The sequence below is a fragment of the Orbicella faveolata genome, unplaced genomic scaffold (genome assembly GCF_042242905.1).
Source record: "Orbicella faveolata isolate gen_17 unplaced genomic scaffold, um_ofav_v1 contig_15, whole genome shotgun sequence".
NCBI classification, from domain to species: Eukaryota; Metazoa; Cnidaria; class Anthozoa; order Scleractinia; family Merulinidae; genus Orbicella; species Orbicella faveolata.
This window is the reverse complement of record NW_028301542.1, coordinates 8037385-8059836: the sequence shown is the minus strand read 5'-3', so window position 1 is coordinate 8059836 and position 22452 is coordinate 8037385. Positions and strand designations below refer to the sequence as shown.

The 22452-nt window shown below is 39.2% G+C and overlaps 1 protein-coding gene across 2 annotated transcripts; it reads left to right on the top strand.

The window, feature by feature from the left end:
- Positions 1-5716: 5716 nt before the first annotated feature.
- LOC149113383 (GFP-like fluorescent chromoprotein cFP484) lies at positions 5717-22199 on the top strand. 2 transcript variants are annotated; one of them, XM_089288271.1, is made up of 5 exons: positions 5717-5822; positions 17243-17356; positions 17467-17565; positions 19452-19676; positions 20077-22199. In XM_089288271.1, the coding sequence occupies exons 4-5, from the start codon at positions 19453-19455 to the stop codon at positions 20216-20218; spliced, it is 366 nt and encodes a 121-aa protein (XP_089144397.1). In that variant the 5' UTR covers positions 5717-5822; positions 17243-17356; positions 17467-17565; position 19452; the 3' UTR covers positions 20219-22199. The 2 variants fall into 2 exon arrangements, with proteins under 2 accessions (XP_089144397.1, XP_089144396.1); XM_089288270.1 differs by lacking the exons at positions 5717-5822; positions 17243-17356; positions 17467-17565 and having other exon boundaries at positions 18603-19676.
- Positions 22200-22452: the final 253 nt, after the last annotated feature.

Genomic DNA, 22452 nt, shown 5'->3' with positions numbered 1-22452 from the left:
TATTTCCATATACTATTGAACTCTTTTTATCACACTGTACCTGAGACTTTTTCTCACTTCTTTTATCATTTGATCCGTTGAAGACTGTCGTTTGGGCATTCGAAAACTTGTGTTTTAAAGAGATCTTACAGTCGACATTAGCTACTCATTAGATCGCTGGTCTATCGATCAGACTCGATCAGCCACTAGGCGTTGAGCTCTTATGAAAGTCAAATTATATATATTACGAGTTAAGCTTTCTCTTGCAGACGTCCTCCGTTCGAAAGGATTATCTATCGACCTGACAATCGCAGCCAAATACGCTAAGCAAATAAAACACGAAAATCAAGAATGCTCTGAGCAAAAGTTAAGGATACAATTAGCAGTCTTTTTCTTCTCCCTCGATTGAAAACGACAGAAGAAGGGTTTAGTAGCATCGATTTCTGATAACCAGAATTTAATTAGCTCAACTTCTACTATTTTGTCTGTAAACTCTTCTTTCAAGTAAGGGTTTTCAGGGCTCTTCGATTGATTTAGCGCTAGGTATTCTTGTGTGTGCAAATTCCAAATTGTATCATGCTTGATAGCTAGAGCCTAACTTATCACCTAGCTTTAATTTTAAGCGTGAAAATGACACCCCTTTTGGACCTTTTGATACTACCTGTGACTGTTATATTGTGTTGATAGATAGGTGTTCAGTTTAAACGTGCAGCGCCGAGCTCCTAGTAAGTCGCCTAGTCATAGCATAAGATATTTTCACTCTTGGTTTTGAGTAGCAGTCCTCCTAATTCAAACTGCATAAACAACTGACAAATATGTTTTTAGAAGAGTACTGAAAACCTCGGTGGGTTGACTTAAAAGCAGCCGTCCCTTCATTAAAAATCGTAAGGATTGTTCGACTTTTAATTTTTAACACACAATTTCGCGATTTTATCAATTAGAATACCTTGACATGAAATGGCGATTTTTTTTCGAAGTACCACTTGCACACCACGTGCATTCTGTTAATTTTCTTTGTTTAACTGTAGCTTAAAAAATTTAATTGCACACATTTCAAGAAGCACTCCTCCTTCTTATAATACCGCGCCATGTAACAAGTTGCTTTTTCTGCTCTCAATTTGGTCATTTTGTTTTGTGACACTGTAATCGCTAAAATGATATTTATATAGAAAAATTTCTAATATTGTGGTTAAAGGAGACGAACACGGCGTCACAACGCTGATCATGCCCCGATGGTCCCGACAAAAAATAAAACAAACAAACAAAAAAATAATTGCAAAGGAACAGGTCAATGGTTCTTCTGATGGCTCGACGCAGACTTTTATACTACTCGGTCTTTCAGCAACCTGAGTATGACTTTTGAGGGGAAAACTCCAGCAAGTTTATTTTTTTCGAAATGCTTCGAATAAAACAATCGATTTCATCAGGCCCAAATACGAATTTGTGGCTTAAGTGAACTTTAAAGAAAAGAAGCCTTTGGTGAGTGAGTGAGTGACTGACCGAGTGACTTATTTCCGTTTTAAAACTTCCACCATTCATGATGCACTTTACAGTTTTAAACAAAAACGAAAGTGAAAAGCATGGGAACGAAAACAGTTGAATTAATAATTACATTTCACCGCAATCCTCACAAGCCAGTACTCTATGATCTAGAAAGTTACACAAAACTTGGCTTCGACGATGACAGTTTTATTTTCGTGTTAAGTTACAGGATGCCGCCCGTGTTGAGCGCCTTTTCGGGGAACCAGCCCATTGAGCGAGGTACTCTTTGTCGTGTAACAGACAAAACAAGTTCAGTTGCGAGATGTATTTAATATCTCACTTTCAATTCCTGACCTTTTCCTTCTTCTCTGGATTGCACTTCTCAGAAAGTTCTTCTCTTTTATTCACATACAGTATGGCTCGTTTTCAAAATCCTCTTCTCACAATTGCAGATTATATGTATTTTCGAACACTTAATCAGATGCACATACACTGAATATCTTTCCATAACAACTTAAGACTCAAAAGATTGCTAGCATATATTCATCACGCTATTTTTGTCACTAGCCATATTTTTCACTTATGTTAAACTTATCCTAAAATCATTCAATACGGCTTTTAATGGCAAGTATATACTAGGAACTATTTTCCGGAGAGAAACCTAAGTTTGATCAAATAAACAGATCACAACTCAATTCTCAACTGTTCTATGATACTGTAAACAAGAGGCAGCACCCAAATTGAATTGAGATAAATATCCAGAATTAAAAATGGGTTGATATACCTATAGGACACATCAGAATTTTATTTCTTAGAGTTCCCCAAGTAATACATTTACTGGAAGTTGGAAAACCAACTAAAACATATTCGTAAGTTTAGGTTTCAGAACCGAGTCCTGTTGTCCCAAAATGGACGGGGCAAATTCGCCAAATCATTTATCAGTAATTACAGATCACGTAGAGAATCATGCAACTTCATAAACACTTTTTCAATCTTGAACCATTCTTGTCGCATTTGTGCTAATAAAATGGTCAGCCCTTGGGGTGTCAACCAGTTATTGTTGACAAGTGTATTCATGTGAGCATTGTTCCTAGGAAATTATTTTCTCTTCCTTGATTTTCATTTTCGTTAACTTAAGCGTTAAACAGCTTAATGTTTCAGTTAAGAGAAAAGATGAAAATATTAGCACCGGTGACTATGTAACAGCAGCGAGCTCCCCAAAATGATCTCTGAACGCCATAAAAATACTGTCATCAATAAGTTAATTATGATTCAAACAAATAGTGTAAAAGTCGCCTTACCTTTTTTTATTACCTTGCCCTTTTTAGACTTGTAAAGCGATTTTAGCGGGATTTTTAATTACTTTATCGTTGATCAATTTTGACTTCTTATCTGTATTTTCATCACATGAAATAAGACATTAACTGATCGGTATTATCATTACCATTATCTTAGGAAAGAGGCAGAAGAGTAACAATATGGCATGAGAAACACGGTTTTTTTCGCAACTAAATTGCTCTTTACCTAGCTGGTGATCATTAGTAAGTTTATCGAGTTGTCTAGAGGAAACCTGAATGTGACTTCTTTCTTTCTTACATGTCTTCTCACTGTCCAAACAGTGAACACTAAAAGTATTTCTCGAATGTTGCATGTCCTTGGCCCTTGATTAAAAACAGCTATTTCAAAATATCGCCTGGAGGGGTTCATGCAGGTCCAGTTAAACTATTTATCAGCAAAATTACTCGAGTCCGATCATTTTTTTTTCTTTAGGTGAACAGCGACGACGACGACTTGACAGCTCTCGCATCAGTTTTCAGTCAAGTGGTGTTGACCGACAGGTGACTTTTAAAATTATTATCTACAAATGAACAAAAATATATCGAAGAAGCTAATGTGTTAGTCAAAAGAAGAAAGAGTACTTAACAATCTACATGAATAATGTGGCTGCACACAGAATGTTTTTACGATTTTTTGTCATTTTTCATTTTCTTTTACCTATTACGGCGTGACAAAACATGGCTAAATTGAAAGCAGAAAAAAGCAACTTTTTACATGGCTCGGTATTTTAAAAATACAACCTAACGAAAGAGCAATGCTTCTTCTTGAAATACGACCATTTCAATTTTTTAAGCTAAAATTAAACCAAGAAATTTGACAACGGGAAATGCAAATGGTACTGCGCACGTCATTTCATGTCAGGGTATTACTTTCGATAAAACCGCAAAATTGAGAAATCAAAAGCGAACAACCCTTACGATTTTTACTGACGGGAAGGCTGCTCTCAGTCAACCCACCGAGGTTTTCATTATTCCTCTAAAAATCTATTTCGCAGTTGTTTATAAACTTTGAACAAGGAAGATTGCGACTCAAAACCAAGAGCGAAAAAATGTTATGCCATCACTTTTCTTGACTTGAATTTCTTGAATGACAGAGGAGCTTGGCACTGTACGCTTTAAGCTAATTGTCGCTGAACAGCTATCTATCGACACAATGTAATAGTCACAAGTAGTATCCAAAAGGTCCAAAAGGGCAATCATTTTCACACCTAACATTAGAACTAGCTGAGAAATTAGCCTCTATCACAAGCAAAAAAACCTAACTCTAATTTAATTGAATAGCTCTGAAAACCGTACTGACGACACTACTTCAACTACGAGTTTATAGACAAAACAATTCAAGTTTAGTTAATCAATCCTGATTATCAGCAATCGTTGCCACTAAAGCCTCCTGTCGTCGCCTTCAATTGAAGGAGAAGGAAAAGATTTAATTGCATCCTTCGCTTTTTTGTATAGAGCTTTCTTGATTTTACGTGGTTATGTGGCTGCAATTGTCATGTCAGGACAAATGATACTTTCGAACGGATAATGTCTGGCAAAGAAAGGTTAACTCCGCTTTATTGTCAGGCTTTCTTCCGTGCCCAACGCCTCGACGGCTAGTGGCTGATCGGGTCAGATCGACAGACCGGTGAACTAATGAGTACGTGATGCCGACTAAAAGATCACTTTCCACTTTCTAAACTACAGTCTTCAACAGTCAAATGATAAAAGAAGCGATAAAAATTCTAAAATATGGTGTGATACAAAAGAATACAATAGTACGTAGAAATTAGCTTTAAAATGTTTGTTAAAACGGAATTCAGTATTGTCTCGCAAGTGAACAAGAGTTATTGTCCGCATCGGGGTCATCATGTTATACCACGATTCATAACATAACCAGTCAATGAAATGTTCATGAGACTATGCATGCCTTGTTACCCTGGAGCCTTCTCCGCTGTTTTAACGTTCGTTCTATGTTCTTTAAGTCTTGTTAGCACTACGACGAAAACTAGCGTTTCGTGTGTGCAGAAAAATTGAAAATGTTGTAACCACCAATCTTTGCATTTTTGTAACCCTGTTAGCACTTACAAGAATGCTAAATGTTTCCTGCACGTGCCAAACAAGTAACATGTAGCTAGATACCAAGATCAATTTACCAGCGTTGGTCAAAGTTGTTTTTCCAAAAATTTGTAGACTATTGCTCTTCTTTATGAGGAAATGATTTGTCTTTTAAAACTGTTTTCCTTTTCGCTGCATTTTTCGTTGCGATATTGTTTCGCTGTGGCTAAATGACCGGCAGCCGGTCAAGGTTTTCAAATCACTAAATGACCGGCAGTCTGATATTTTTCTCAAATTTTAAGGAATCGAAGGAACCCGTGGTTTGTGACAAGAATTTTTTGGGGGTCGACTGCCGGTCACGGTTTTCAAATCACTAAATGACCTAGTTTAGGGAATCGTGCGAGCCGATCATATCCAAACAATTATATTTCGAATAAGAACTGCAAAGCGATCTTGCAGATTCTTGTTCTTAATCGACAGATGATTGGGTGAATTGGATGGGTTCCTTCGATTCCTTAAAATTTGAGGAAAATATCAGACTGCCGGTCATTTAGTGATTTGAAAACCTTGACCGGCTGCCGGTCATTTAGCCACAGCGATATTGTTTCCTTCACTTCCAGCAGTCGCTAGAACTTCTGTAGCCTGTGTCACAGCAACCTGTGACACACGCTAGAACGTCTGTGAGATACGGACATTGAAGAACGGGTATTGTTTGCTGCTGTTTGCTTTATTTTTGGCTGCCGACAGGCCAAAACGAAATTAGGATGTGTTCTCTCGTTCCTCGAGGACGCAATAAGTTATTAAGAGGAGTTAATAAAATTACTCGTTTACTGGCCGATTTTGGGGTAGGACACTTGAATGTGGCCTACATGAACAATTTTGCGAGATCAAGTAATGTCACTTTCAAATGACGCAGCCAGTGGAACAAAATTGAAACGATTTCAAAGATCCTGAAGATGGTTTTGGAGGAGGAAAACAATTCAGAAGGTATCTTAAGCAATTATGAGACTAGCTTCCTAAATTATATAGGAATTCGAAGCGAGAATTGTAGGTAAACGAACGTTCGTGTCTCTTCGCGTGGGTTCGTGATACAAAGACATGTTGTTTGAATGGGACTAAATACTCTTCAAATGGCGAATTTACGTTTAGAATATCCCGCTTTGTTATTGATTATGAGTAAAAACGTGAAATTCTCGTGAAATTCAAACAGCAGGGTGGTTTAACAACATTTTTGAGTTTATCTCAATTTTTCTTTTCTAATTAAATTTAGTAGTCATAAGTTATTTAAATTTATGCACTACTCTACAATAAAGAAACAATCTGAACAATCGCTTCATTACGAATCACAGCACGGGTCAGTGATTAAAACTGCTACAAGCTGCAATATATCACACTTTTCTTTAAAAATACATATCCTTTTATTAAGCTAATACCTTTTAAAAGCATTAACAGGACAGAAAATGCGAAGAAGCATCATAAAAGAATAACAGAAACTTGATATTCTATTATTAACTTGGAATTTACTTTTGTAGGAAATTCAACCCAGTAAAGATTCGTGTCATTTTTCTTGTGATAATGTAGGTAATAGTAAACAAATAATAAACAGAAATCAAGTTTCGCCAGTAAGATTGTTATTATCCTTCCCACACGCCGTTTGCCCGGGATCTTATTGAACCAGTTCAACATGATGATCAGTTCCGTTCTGAGAATGAATTTGCTGTTGACAAACGAAATGCCTCCTCCTTCATAATATTAATCGAAATGACCAGAGTAAATAATAAAGCCGTTTGCAAAATTAGGAATTAGTGTGTTGTTGAGTATTGTCGTTTCTGCGGCTCAAAATGGCAAATTTGAGCAATGAATGAGTTGCCAGTAATCGGATACCCGTGTTTGCGGAAAGAACTCTGGGATCGTCTGGGGGCAAACATTGCAAGTCGCTAGAAGGAAATGTATGGCGAAAAGTTGTTTCAACGCCCAAAAACATGGTTTTGGGGAGAGATCAACGCTTTTTCGCCGTTGTTTTATCGCAAATGGATTTTGGTAACGTTGATACATGGAAAATGTAAGTTTTTGTTTGAATAACCGTGAAATAAGGGATAAAATTTACCGATAAACTCCCTTTTGCTTGCGTGAGGTTTATTGTGAAATACATTGAAGAGAATATTGAAAATTTTAATACACGCCTGATCTCCAAAGGCTACCCGGAGCAAATGTTAGAAAAGACCCTCCGAGAAGTTAAATATTAAGACCGAAAAGAAGCTCTAAAACAGAAATCGAAAATTGCAGAAGGAACTACTACCCTTTGTGTCGAGCAATTTCACTCAACCGTCAATACCAAACCGTTGGAAAGCATAATCGCGCACAAATGGCACTTTCAAATACAAATACTCAGAGATATATTCAAGGAGCTACCCTTGATCTGTTATAGAAAAGGAAAATCACTGAAATACGTGCTTGTAAAAGCGAAACAAAGGCTTTGAGTAACACAGTAGCCACACAGCATGAGTCGCGCGGACTCATTTGTCATTAAATCAACCCCAGACAGTACAATGATCACCACCGGGCTTATTCCCAGTATTATTTGTACGACTGAGCTTTCAAATAAGCCAAAAGTAGCCTGTACACAACTTAAAAGGCTTTACTGGGTTATTTCCTTTCGATTTATACCTGATTAATTTTGTAATATTTTCAGACCATTACGCGATGTAAATTTCACAATAAACCTCACGCAAGCAACGGAGTTTATCGGTAGAATTTGTCACATATTTCACGGTTATTCAAAGAAACACTTACATATTCCACATATCAACATTGCCCAAATCCATTTGCGATAAAAACGACGGCGAAAAAGCGTTGATCTCTCTCAAAAATCGTTTTCTTGTACCTCGAAACAAGTTTTGGCCATACATTTCCTTCTAGCGACTAGCAATGTTTGCCCCCTGACGATCCCAGAGTTCTTCGCGCAAACACGGGTATCCGATTACTGGCAACTCATTCATTTGGTGGGTTTTACACCCGGGATGGGGGGAGGGGGGCGGGGGTATTCCCCTCTACAGGCTGTATAGGTATGTGCGGCCCCGAAGGGTAGGGTTTTTGAGCCGTTTTGGTCATAAACAGGGTATCAATTTAGGCCATTTTGGTTATAAATAGTGTATGGTTTTTACACTCTGGTCTTGAGCTGGGTATGTTTCTTAGAAGAAGCTACCTTTTCATCATTACAAATGAGCACAACACAAGCCCTTCATAACCTGTGTGAACAGATAAATAGACACGCCGCTTGTATGGGCCCCCTGTGGTGAGATGTAACAATTGAACACGTCAATATGCTACCTGCTCAGGCATTGCCTAGTGTGTTGTCGTTGAAATTTCAAATTCCTAATTTGTCAACGGCTTTATTAAAAAAATATGACTTTATTCTGGTCATTTTCATTCACAGTATGAAACATAAGAGGAGGCGTTAGCATGTGATCAGTAAATTCATTTTCAAAACGGAAATGATCATACTTGCAGCACTTGAAATTAATCCAGATGGTCCTGGGTTAACGACAATATGTGTTATCAAAGAAGGTGAAATAACTCTTCGTTAAGGCATATGCGTGATGACAACAATCTCACGCTCAAGTGCAGAATAACAGCTAATGCTGTGTTTACATTTGAGCTTTTACCAAGGTAAACAGTTACCAAGGTCAAGTTACTTAATCTTGGTACATTCATCCAGTGTTTATACCGGCTCAAATAACTCAAGTTGATCTTTCAACATTCGCGAGCGCTGCATTATCAACGTCATGAAATCGAACTTGGACGAGGATCCCACCGCAGTGGAACAGGAGCAAATTGATGTGCCATCGTTTTCATAGGCGAGGACCTCATTCCATAATATTGCGGTGAAAATTCAGCTGCTTGATCATACCCAGAGTATGTATGGATACGTTGTATATGCAGCATCCTCCCTGGTGGCAAAATATATCGACAATAATTACACAGTACAACATAGGATCGAAGTTTGTCTAGAGAAAGTTGTAAATGATACCGAGAATGAAAAATACAATGCTCTTTTTCACGTAACGGATTGTTCGCTGTAAGAAGATCGATCCAATCTTTCCACGTTATCTGCCTTGATTGCTTAGTCAAAACCGGGAGTCAAAACTGGAAAAGAAACGCTTTGTCGACAATCGCGCAATCTGCTCACCGCGGGAAGTGAAATATTACGCCCCCACAAGCGGATATATCTGTCATCTTGACCTTGGTTACCAACTGTAACCATGCCTGATCACAGCGTAATTACAACTTTTACCTCGGTTAAATTTCTTTTGTCTTTTGCGGCATTTAGCAAAGTATCAGTTGGCGTTTACACCCGGAAAATGTTTACCTAGGTAAGTAAACTCTGGTACCTCGGAAAACCGTTCAAGTCTGAACACAGCATAAGAGACGCCACTCATCAGTCGACACTGTAATTTCCTGCACTATTAAACTACTATAATCACATACTAGAGGAATCACCCCTTCGTGTTCACTTCATCCCTAACGAAGTAGTTTAGATTCTCTCACGAACAGTTGAGTCAAAAAGAACGCAACATAAGTTAAAGTGCCCCTAAAATCAAATTTTCCGTCTTTTGTGTTTGAACGCTTTCTGAAAGTACATGCTGTCTTCACTTACCTCCCAAAATTTGGGTTTGATACAAGCAAGGGAAGTCACATTTTTCGAACGGGAAAGGTAGCGATATTTACCGCCGCCATTACCGAAGTGTTTCAGTGAGCCAGAAGAAGACGCGGTTCTTATTTAGAGGAAGTGACGTCAGACTCTCAACTCACCGAAGGCACATGGCAAATTTCCCATACAAAACCTCTATATCCGAGCGTGCTATTGTAAAATAATTTTATAAAACCGTGCTTCCAGAGTGGTGAAACGGACAATGCCTGGTAGTCGTTGTGTAGTTCAAGGCTGCAGCAACTACTCAGATCACAGTATCGGCGTTTCGTTGCATACAAGCCCTGCAAATAAGAGCGACGGCGACCAAAAAAAAATAGCTAAGAGACACCACTTATCAGTCGACACTGTAATTTACTGCACTACTAAACAGCAATAATCACATATTAGAGGAATCATCCCTTCGTGTTCACTTGGGCCTTAACGAAGTAGTTTAGATTCTCCCACGAACTGTTGAGTCAAAAGAACGAAACATAATTTTTAATAAGTTAAGTCAAATAATTTCATCAGATGTTTAGCTAACCGATTGATTTGCTCCTGTTACATAATAAAAAGTTATCGACGACTCACATGATTACCCTTACCAAAAATATTTAGGCCTGTGTAACGATATTATGTAATACGGCCTGGTCGCCCAGCGCTTTAGTCAGAATCGACCACGAGTTAAATTGTGTTGACCTGTTGAGCCAGGAATTACAGAGCCTTTACAAAGCTGTCGTCCTTGTTATTTAAACCGTAAAGTTCATTACATGGTGTCAGAAGAGTGGTTACCTTGGATTTACACACAAAGATTCGCGTGAACTCGTGAACGCCACGAACTAACAAACCCGAACAAGCTTACCTAGAAAACCAACATGGCCGCCGCTTCATTTGGTTTGCCTCCACCGGAGCCTCTACAACTCCAGCAAGGGAACACAGCCCAGAAGTGGAAGAAATTCAGACAGAAATGGAGCAATTATGAAATAGCAACCGGCGTAGCACAGAAAGATAAACCAACACGTGTCGCGACTCTACTTACCGTAATCGGCGAAGAGGCTGTCGATGTTTACAACACGCTCACGTGGGATGAAGAAGGCGACGAGTTCAAAATTGAGAAAGTCTTGGAGAAGTTCGAGCTGTTTTGCAACCCGAGGAAGAACACTATCTATGAACGCTATGTTTTTTTCTCGAGAAATCAAGACAGTGGTGAGTCCATCGACCACTACGTGACTGTATTGAAGAACGGACACTTGTGAATTTGGAGCACTCAAAGAGTCGCTTATCCGCGATCGGATCGTTTTTGGAATACGAGACTCCTCAGTAAGAGAACGACTCCTGAGAGATGCAAAGCTAACCTTGGAAAGTGCAACCGAGAAAGTCAGGTCAGCCGAGCTCACTCAAATCCAACTGAAGCAAATGGCAGCAGACAAAACAACCGATGAATCAATTAGTGCCATTAACACTGAGAAACCGCCTGAAAAACAGCCTAGTAAATTACCTGTGATTGATTGCAAATTTTGTGGCAGAAGACATCCAAGAAACAAGAATCTTTGCCCTGCATATGGTTCAAAGTGCCAGAAGTGTGGTCTAGCAAACCATTTTGCAATAAAGTGCAAAACAAGGGAAACAAGACCACCGAAAACAGGCAAACGACTCCACCTGGTTGAAATAGAAGATGATACTGAAGACGAATTCGCCATCGACATGGTCACTCACAAAATCGGAGCACTGCACACCGAGAGTAATGATAAAGTTGCAAGTCAGTTGTTTGTGACGATGATGGTAAACGACAATGTATATGTCAAATTCCAGCTTGACTGTGGAGCAACCTGTAACCTTCTACCACTGAAGGACTATGCAAAAGTTATGGGAGATCCTGATGACCTCTATATGGAGAAAAGCAAGGCCAAGTTAACCATGTACAACGGAGCCGTTATGTACCCAGTGGGGAAGTGCAAGCTCAAGTGCACGAGAGATGGCTCGTCCCATGTACTTGAGTTCCAAGTTGTTGACGGAGATGTGAGACCACTTCTGAGTGCAGAAACATGCCAAAGGTTGAATTTCTTAAAAGTGCTGGTGAAAGACTCCTTCCATCATGTGGATACAGTGACTCAAGACAGCCAGTTTACACCATCAACGTTGAAGACAGTCATTGATGATGACCTCTTGACAGAGTATGCAGACGTTTTTGAAGGCCTTGGATGCCTCGCAGACCCTTACCACATAGAGATCGACCCAACAGCACAACCAGTGATACACCCACCCCGCAAGGTACCTGTTACCCTAAGAGAGCCATTAAGACTGGAATTGGAAAGAATGGTAAATGAGAACATCCTGGCCCCAGTGAGCGAAGCAACAGATTGGGTATCAAGTATGGTTACAGTGGTCAAGCCCAACAAGCTCAGAATATGTATCGATCCTAAAGATCTAAACAGAGCCATCAAGCGACCTCACTACCCTCTCGCTACTGTTGAAGAAGTTGCCACCAGTCTAAGCAAAGCAAAGGTGTTCTCTGTACTTGATGCCAAAAGTGGGTTCTGGCAGGTGCCGCTAGATGACGCTTCCAGCAGACTTACGACCTTTAATACCCCATTTGGTCGGTACCGCTGGTTGCGCATGCCCTTTGGCATCTCCTCAGCACCCGAGGAATTCCAGAAAAGGATGAATGATACCTTTGGAGATATTAAAGGCACTGCAGTGATTGCTGATGACCTTTTGGTGTACGGAGAAGGTGACGACATGGAGACTGCCACCTCAGATCATGACAAGAACCTAAGGATCGTCCTTGAAAGAGCCAGAGAGAGAAATCTCACCCTCAACAAAGACAAAGTCCGCTTGAGACTTACTGAAGTACCTTACATCGGCCATTTGCTTACAGCCGATGGACTGAAACCAGACCCAAAGAAAGTAGAGGCAATCCTGATGATGCCAAAGCCCACTGATGTAAAGTCAGTAAAGAGGTTCCTGGGAATGGCAAATTACCTCTCAAAGTTCTTGCCGCATTTGTCCACAGTCACGGAACCACTGAGGCGACTAGAAGACAAACATGTTGAATGGCACTGGAATGAAGTCCACGAAAGAGCCTTCACAGACGTAAAGCAACTCATCACTAATCATCCCGTGCTACGCTACTATGATGTGTCAAAAGAGGTCACCCTGCAGTGCGACGCATCTCAATCAGGTCTTGGGGCCGCTCTGTTGCAGGAGGGCCAGCCAGTAGCTTTCGCATCAAGGGCGCTAACAACCTCAGAGAGAAATTATGCTCAGATTGAGAAGGAACTTCTCGCGATTGTACACGCGTGCGAGCGGTTTGATCAGTACCTGTTCGGCCGAGAGGTCACCGTCGAGACTGACCACAAGCCCCTGGAGGCTATACTAAAGAAACCACAACTCAAAGCCCCAAAGAGACTCCAGCGAATGATGATGCGCTTGCAGAACTACCAGCTTAAAGTTGTCTACAAAAAAAGGCCAAGAGATGTACATCGCAGACACCTTGAGCAGGGCATACCTACCCTTACCAAACCATATCTCACAAAACGAACTAGAATTCATTCGATCTGTAGAGGAAGTCGACATGACCAAACATCTTGCTGTGACCAGAGAGCGTCTCGCAGAATTTCAACAGAAAACAAAGGATGATGCAGTCCTGCAGCAGCTGAAGTAGACTATTGAGCTGGGGTGGCCAGAGAGAAGAGAAGCAGTCCCTTCAGAAATCCGTGCATATTACTCTTACCGAGATGAACTGACAGTACAAGATGAAATACTCTTCAGAGGGAACAGAGTCGTAGTGCCAGCAGCTATGAGCTCTGAGATGCTAAAGAAAATCCACGCAAGCCACATTGGCATTGAGGGCTGCCTTCGGCGAGCAAGGGAAATCCTGTATTGGCCTGGAATGACTTCAGCCATCAAGGACTGTGTCTCTTCCTGCGGGACATGCAATTCACTTCGCATGGAACAACCCAAAGAGCCCCTCATGCCACAGAAAGTACCCGACAGGCCCTGGTCAAAGGTTGCGGTGGATCTGTTTACACTGGATAAGACAGAGTATGTCATTATAGTGGATGACTACTCCAACTTCTTTGAGTTACGAGCCCTGTCCGATACGAGAGCTTCGTCAGTAATTACAAGTCTGAAATCGCAGTTTGCCAGGCACGGCATCCCCAACGCAGTCAGAAGTGATAATGGTTCTCAATTCTCCTCATCAGATTTCAAAACATTTTCTCAAGAATGGGACTTCGAGCATATCACTTCCTCTCCATACCATGCTCGATCAAACGGCAAAGTCGAGAATGCAGTTAACACGGCCAAACGAATCCTCAAGAAAGCAAAGCTAGACCACAAAGATCCCTACCTGGCTCTTCTCGACTGGAGGAACACTCCAACCGAAGGGCTCGATTCCTCCCCAGTACAGAGGCTGATGGGAAGGAGAACCAGGACTCTCCTCCCAACTTCAGCAAGATTATTGAAACCCAAACTTCCAAAGCCTGTCAAGAAACTCATAACAAAGAAAAGGCAGAAACAAGCACATTACTACAACAGAGGGGCCAAACTACTAAAAGAGCTCAAACCTGGAGATATAGTAAGAATGAAGCCAGATCCAAAAGATCGAACAAAGCTGTGGAAGAAAGCAACATGTCTCCAGGAAGTTGCGCCAAGATCCTATGAAGTAGTCGTCGAAGGGAAGAGATACAGGAGAAACAGAAAGGATTGGATAGCGACACAAGAGAGTCCTGCAATCGATAGCCACGTAGAGGAACCAGATGAGCCACTCCCGTCGGACGACCAGTCCCAGAGAGTCATTGACCCAGTTCAGCCAGGCACGCCTTTACCTGCCCACACAACTCCAGAGCGACCAGGGACCCCTCAAAGGCCGCCAGAGATCCCACAGCCATCTGAAAGAAGATCCACCAGAGGGCGTTTAATTAGGACCCCAATCCGTTTCAAAGACTACTGCCCACCCTGAGGGGTGCAGTCAAGCAGAACTGTAACTTTGTTGTGTTTTCCATTTGAACTATGTTAGGATGGACTTTGTGCAGGGCATTTAAATTTGCCTTTGTGGACATCTTTCATTCTTTATTTTACAGACTTAATCGTGATATTGTTTTATTTGTTGCCACTTGGAGTTTGTGTCATGTTGTATTTAAGAAAGAGGAGGATGTAACGATATTATGTAATACGGCCTGGTCGCCCAGCGCTTTAGTCAGAATCGACCACGAGTTAAATTGTGTTGACCTGTTGAGCCAGGAATTACAGAGCCTTTACAAAGCTGTCGTCCTTGTTATTTAAACCTTAAAGTTCATTACAGCCTGCCATATTACAAGTACTTGGACACGCGTTGACATCGCGTTCACTTTTCAAGGGAATCGCGAGCCAAAGACACTAAACTACCTTGTGTTCCACAGCTATTTTCAGAGTAGTGTAGCCATAAAAATGACTGCGCTTTTGATACCATCAGTTAAGCTCTTTCTTAAACGAAACATTCAGGGTTAACAGTAACGTAATGAACAATAGAAGTTGTATATGTTATTGCAGAGGATTAAATAAGTTATTGAATGATCCTGAACTCTGCTCCAATTTCAAAAACAAAACGCCGTCCTCTTTGTCTAATTTTAGCCAGAAAAAATGAGCACGATTGATAACAAACCTAGGAGGTGATTACTAAATCTACCGCTAAGCCAATTAGAGATTATGATTCATTGATTGATTGCCGGATTGATTGACTGATTGATCGACTGATTATGTCCCTGAAAAAGGCAGGTCTTATATTACGACGATAAGGCTTCCTTCGTACTACATGAAATTATGTATTTAAAAAAAAAAAAATCTGCCAACACGAAGCCATCCTATGTGGGATATTTTTAAGTAATGCGTTGTAACTTGGCACCCCTTTAAAACGGATGTGAAAGCTAACGAGCTTAGAGTAATTTTGTTGATAAATTATTTCACTATAGACCTACATGTACTCGTTCAGGCGATATTTCGAATAGCTAGAGCTGCTTTTAATCAAGGGCCTAGGACATTCAACATTGCAGAAATACTTTTAGTGTTCACTCTTTGCACTGTAAGATCATGAAATTATCTTTTTTTCTATGGGCTACACGATAAACTTACTGTAATTTCTACCAGCCATGTGCAGAGCAGTTTAGTCGTGGAAGTCACCGCATTTTGGGGGCCATGTTGCGAGTCTCTCTTAATTCAAAAGTCACAATGATAAAAGATACAATAATTAAGACGGATTCCGCTCAAAGTTCAAGCAATAAGTGCAAAAACTATTTACTAATAATCTACTCGCAGCATGGTATGTTTTTTTTAAACACTATTAAAAACATCTCACTGTAGTTCATTTCTCTAGGTGACCCCGCGATTAAATCCCCAAGCATTCTCTAGAAATTTAATGTCAAACATCGTAACAATACTTCATGCATGTGTTATTGCGTTTTCAACTAACGCGAAACATCCGTTTTTATTGAAATATGGATAACTTTAAGTTCAGTTTTTTCTCGCGGAGAAAGCTTGAGAGCTTAATTCTCGATAAGATCTTCTTAACTTTATTCAAAAAAATTACCATGCTATGAGGTTTCTTAGTTGCTTTATTTTTCCCATTACTGCTCGAATGTTCTGCGGAAATCATCTTTAAAGTGTAGAAAAGGTTACCTATTAATAAGAGATGGTAAGGCGACCTTGTGGCTAATTTAAATCCATGCCAGATGTTTAGTTGGGCGATTGAGTTTCTCCTCTTACACGATGGAACGGTTTTCAAGTGAGTGTCGGAAAACCAAAACCAATTACTTACTAATTAGACTACTCAGCTCATCTCAAACCACAGTAAAACCAAAACCAAAACCAAAGTAAGTGTCTGATTACGTTCGCAATCAATTGGAAACCGTTCTACAGTATTACGTAATAAAACGCTCAAACGATTACACTTGCCAAAAATAGTTAGCTGACATCCTAAGAGCTGACCATTTAAAAGCACTTGGACACGCGTTGACTTTTCAGGGGAATCGAGGCACGGACATTACAGAAATGTCAGAAATACTTGGTGTGTTCACTGGTTGTACTCAAGGTTACCCGATAAACTTCCTAGTGTGACTCTTTCTTAATATGAAGATTAACGCTAACGAAATGAAGGATATCAATTGTATAAGTTATTGTAAAGTATTACATAAGTTATTTAATACAATATCTTATAAGAAAAAATGTATCTCAGCACCATTTTCAAGTCTTCGTGTAACAAAAAAAAAAAATTCTTATTAGACTGATTGATAAAAAACCAGGATGCGATGCCCAGTTTAATATAAATCTACTCAGCCAAATTAAATTGGTTGAATGACTGATCATGATTACGTCGGAGAAACAGGCAGATCTTATATACAGTCGTGAAAATGACTGCGCTTTTGATGTCATTTATCAAGTCGGAAGCAGTGAAGGTTAACCCTAATGCTAACGGAAATGAAAATCAAGATAACAGTAACTTTACTTGATGACATGATGAATTATGTAATTCCTTATGAAAAAGTTCTTCTTAAAAATAATTCCATTAATGTTTCCTTCATTACACAGTGTTAGTCGATACCCCAAGGTGATTTCATGTGAACAACGAAAACATGTGGCTTGATACGATAGACATCAAAGGGTTGTTGTTTGTTACAATGGGTTGCTGTTTGTTACATTAGGATTCCTGGCTTATAATTGGTTCAACTTTGGGTTTGACATTTAGGTTTAAAACAGCATCCTGAGCGCTGAAGTCCCATTCACCCTGGTGATTTGAAAGAAAGCAGATCGAGAACAAGTACTGTGTTAGTTTAAAATCTTACTTGCGTCTACCATCATGGTAAGTGTTGCACGAGAAAAGGTTTTGTTTCGTTTTTGACTTGTGAATTTACTCTATTACGTATTCTGAATTAGTGAGTGATCTCAGATTTATCCCAATTTCATTCGCAGAGTGATCAAACCAGAAATGAAGATCAAGCTGCGCGTGGAAGGCGCTGTAAACGGGCACAAGTTCGTTATTACAGGGGAAGGATGAGGCCAGCCTTTCGAGTAAGTAAAAGTTTAGAAATGTTTATTTATTGTGGTCTGTTTTACAGCATCCTTGCTTCGAACATTGCTTAATTTTTTTTCCTTTCATATATATATATATTTTTTTTTTTTTTTTTTTTTTTTTTTTCATGGAACAAGATGTAATATACCGAGAATACTTCTAAAGCCGTATTTCATTCAGGATATCGCAGCAGATACAGAGTTGATCTATCTTTCCTTCGATTTTACGACCCTTAAGGTTACCGTGTACCTTTAGAGGTGTCTCACGACCAAGCGATGTTGTGCGTCCGGTTTAAACTGTAGATACCCAATCCACTATTTCCAGTTAAAGCACATAGTACTAGCTATCAAACTATACCAAGAATTATGAAATAAAATGCCAGGGATTGTCGAATTTTTTACGACCTTTTTTAGAACTTTGTTTGTAACCTTAGTTTCAATTAAACTCATTACATTTGTGGCTATTTATCCCAAACGATTTGTTGTCATTGTGGTATGCCTATCTCTTCAGCAAACTAGTGCGACGCCTTGCGGAGCTCTCGACATCTTAATGTTTGCAAAGGACTCAATAATACCGAAAATATTTCTGCCTTTGGTTCAAAACGTTATTTCTTTTTTATGAATTTTCAAAGTCGTGAACGCTATAATAAAAACCATTACCGAGTCGAAAAACCAGTTAAAAGGATCTGGGTCTAACGCATTTCGTGACGTCCCACAAGGAGATCATTCGCACAACATTCGCACACATAAACTTGCTCGCTTCGAGTTGTTGTAACATTATTCTGAGAACAAAAATGCGTATAAAACTGCAAAAGCCGACAAAGTTTTAGGCAGTGTTTATTAAGCCCCTCAACGAACAAGATTTGGGAAGATTTCATTGTCAGGTTTGATCGAACGGCGAGTCTTGCAGCGAAGAACGAGTGAGTAAAGATGAAATTAAAATTACAAGAGCTTTGGTTCTTTCGGGCTACAGAATTTTGGTAGAATTCAAGGCAATTTATCTTCTCGACTCGAAGTATTATCTTTGTTTGAATTATTAAGTGATTCTGGTCAATGCAGCTGATTTGTGTCAGAGTTTCAAATCTTGTCAGTCTGTTTACACGTACTACGTGAATGATAAACTCGATTCGGGGCACTTCGCGCTTGTGTATAGTTTATTGATCTGAACGAATAGCCACCACAAAAAGTATAAAAAATACTTTCGTCGGAGAATTGCCATGCAAAAAGTTATCCCAAGTCAGTGTATTCTGAAATTCTTCTACAAATCTTCGAAGCGATTGCGGTTTATTTAGTTCAGCTTTGCATTCCTTGTGGAATGAGTACGCTACATCAGCTGGTGCTTGCAACATCGTGGAAACAGTCTTCCAGGGTTTAGAATCTGGAGAAGTTTGGACAATGAACGTGCAATAATACATCTAAACAACTCATATGTTTAAGATCGCCAAGAAAAGGTTATTTCATTGACATACCATGGAAATTCCTTACTACTCTTAATATCTACTCCTCTTCCCTTCAGTTCAAAACTGACGTCACTAGCCTTAGGTCTCCGTTGCCCTCGGTCGTGTGCTAAATAATCTCGACTTAGTATATTCCAAAAAAAAAAAAAAAAAAAAATGGCGGTTTTAACCAAGAACACAACTGGTTGCGGCATTTTGCTCCATGCAATACAAAGTTCAATTCCGCTAAAGATATATTTTGGGGTTACCTGCACTTTCAGGTATTTTTCGAAAATGGTTCTCTCTGTGTATAATAAAAGCGAAAAATCGCCACTGCTTTCATCTGGTAACATCTATTAAATTATATTACCAACTATGCGTGTAAATGACAAAGTGTTCCTTTTATCTTTGCATGGTAGCACTGACTATGTTTTGCTTCTTTTTTATTAGAATGAAGAAAGACGTCGACAACCGTGAGTGTTTTTTCTATGAAATCCGATTTGATGGGGTGAACTTTCCTGTCAATAGTCCAGTTATGCAGAAGAAGACCGTGAAATGGGAGCCATCCACTGAGAAAATGTATGTGCGTGATGAAGTGCTGAAGGGTGATGGTAACATGGCTCTGTTGTTTGAAGGAGGTGGCTATTACCGATGTGACTTCAAAACTACTTGCAAGTAAGTGTCTCTTTTTTATTATGCGTTTAAGATATTAATGACTCACAGTAAGGAGACAGAATAGGTTTATCAAAACACGACTAAGTTTTAGTGGTCACTGTTATAGTGGAATCAGTGACCGTAGCTCCAACTGCTGGATTATGGACAACTAATATTGGGATTGGTGTTGAACACGACTTCAAAGCTATCTGAATCTCAAAGGCAAGATGCAATCATTTACCCAGTAAACAATCTTACCTACAATGAAATAAGCTTGACTTTTGTCAGGGTAGTTAACTTCGGAAGCTGGCAACAATAAGTGCGAGGAGTTTTCACTTTTGAAACGTTAATGTATTTGTTATATGCTGATCGATGCACCCAGCCTAGTGTCACTAATTCAAACTCATTTCCTCCTTTGCAGAGCTAAGAAGGTTGTCGAGTTGCCAGACTATCACTTTGTGGAGCATCGCATTGAGATTTTAAGCCACGACAAAGATTACGACAAGGTGAAGCTATATGAGCATGCCGAAGCTCATTCTGGGCTGCCAAGGCAGAGAAAGTAAAGGCTTAACGAAAAGCCAGGACGACAACAAGCAGAAGAAAAGTTGTTGGGGTTTTTTTTCTAATTGAAAACCATTTACTCGGAATTAGTGTTTCATACTTTCAATTCAAGGATTTCTTTTGGGATTTGTTAAGCACTAGCTTTAAAGTCAAATTTTGTTAAAGATAGCTTCCATTTTTTGTGAAATTACAGTAGTAGTCAAATACAAGTAAGAAAACAATAGTAGGACTAAGCTTGTTGTCAAAACCAGGTTTTGTAGAGTGCTCTTATCATAAAGTACTGGCGTCGAAAGATTTTGAATTGTTTTGCTTCCCCTTAAGCTTCTTCTCACCTTTTTCTTTGTTTTAAACAGTAAAATACATCAAGAATGGTTCAAGATTTAAAAAGTGCTTATGAAGTTGTGTGATTCTCTACGTGATCTGTAATTACCGATAATGGATTTGAGGAATTTTGCCCCGTCCATTTTGGGCCATCATGACTCGGTTCTGAAACCCGTTATTACGAATATTCTTTAGTTGATTTTCCAACTTCCAGTAAATGCATTACTTGAAGAACTCTAGGAAATAAAGTAGTGATGTGATATATCAATTCATTTTTAGTTCAGGATATTTATCTCAGTTTGTGTGTGCCTTTTGTTTACAGTATCATAGTACAGTTGAAAATTGACTCGTGATCTGTTTATTTGATCTCTGCGTTAAATAGTTCTTAGTACCATTTAGTGTTATTACTTACCAAAGAAAGCTGTATTGAATGATTTTAGGTAGAAGTTGAACATAAGTGAAAAATAATTTTAATGACTAAAATAGCGTGATGAATATGTGCTAACAATATTTTGAGCTTATAGCTGTTAAGGAAAGATCAGCAGTGTATATGCATTTAATTCGGTTAAGCGTTGGGAAATACATATAATCAGCAATTTTGAGAGGAGGATTTTCAAAAGGAGGCATACGGTCAGTAAATAAGAGAGAAGAACGTTTTGAGTAGAGTAATCCAGAGAAGAAGGAAAAGGGTCAGGAATCGAAAGTAAGATATTAGATAGTATACATCTTGCAATTGGACTTGTTTTGGCTGTTATACGACAAGGAGTACCTCGCTCACTGGGCTAGTTCCCGCAAAAGGCGCTCTACACGGGCGGCATCCTTTAACACGAGAATAAAATTAAACTGTTGTCGGAGCAAAGTTCTGTGGATGTATCTTATCATAGAGTAGTAGCTTGTGAAGATTGCAGTAAGTGTAATTAATAATTCATCTGTTTTCGTTCCCATGCTTTTCACTTCTTGTTTGTGTTTAAAACTGTAACGTGCATGGTGAATGGTGGAAGATTTAAAATGGAAATATGTCACTCGGTCAGTCAGCAAGTCACTCACCCCAGCCTTCTTTTCTTTAATGTTTACTTAACCTACAAATCTTTTTTGGACCTGATCAAATTAATTCTTATATTCGAAGCATTTCGATCTGTGAAAACAAAATTAGATTTCCTGGAATTTTTCCTTTCTCATTCCCTACCAAAGTCTTACTCAGGTTATTGCAAGACCGAGTTGTATGAAAGTGTGTATTAAGCCAGTACCGTCTTTTATCGATCCTCTCATTTTTATTCGTCGGGACCATCGGAACGTGATAAAAGTTGTGACTTCCTGCTCGCTTCTGTTAACCACAATATTAGATGCAATAGATAGATGCGAATGCAACCATTACACTACTGGAAAAAAGACCTGAAAAAAATTTCAGCTTTGAACGGGATTCAATTCCATAACTTTTGCGTTACCGGTGCGTATGCAGCCATAACACCACTGGAAAAAAGACCTAATTTTTTTTTTGACAATTTTTTTTAGGCCTTTTCTCCAGTAGTGTTATGGCTGCATTCACATTTATCATCATGTCTACATTTAATCGCTACTGTTGGACATCTATTGCTTCGAGAATTGTCTTTGGGTAAAAACAAAAAAAAAATTAAATAAAAAAAATAAAAAATAAAACGTGGATATGAGTGTGTGTTGTTTTTTCAGACAGCCAGTGATGCAAGAGAATGCAAGTTTATATTGATTGATAGAAAATTGTCTTTTGAATGTCCCCAACAAGGAATATTATATTTTCCTTGAACTGCAGAAAGATGCACATTGCTGAGCACAACTTCAAATTTTACGATTTGTCGTTCGTTGCGACATTTTTTGGGTCATGAATTTTTATTACGACCTGTGCAATGTTTACCCTTCTCTACTTTTTTTTTCTTTCTCA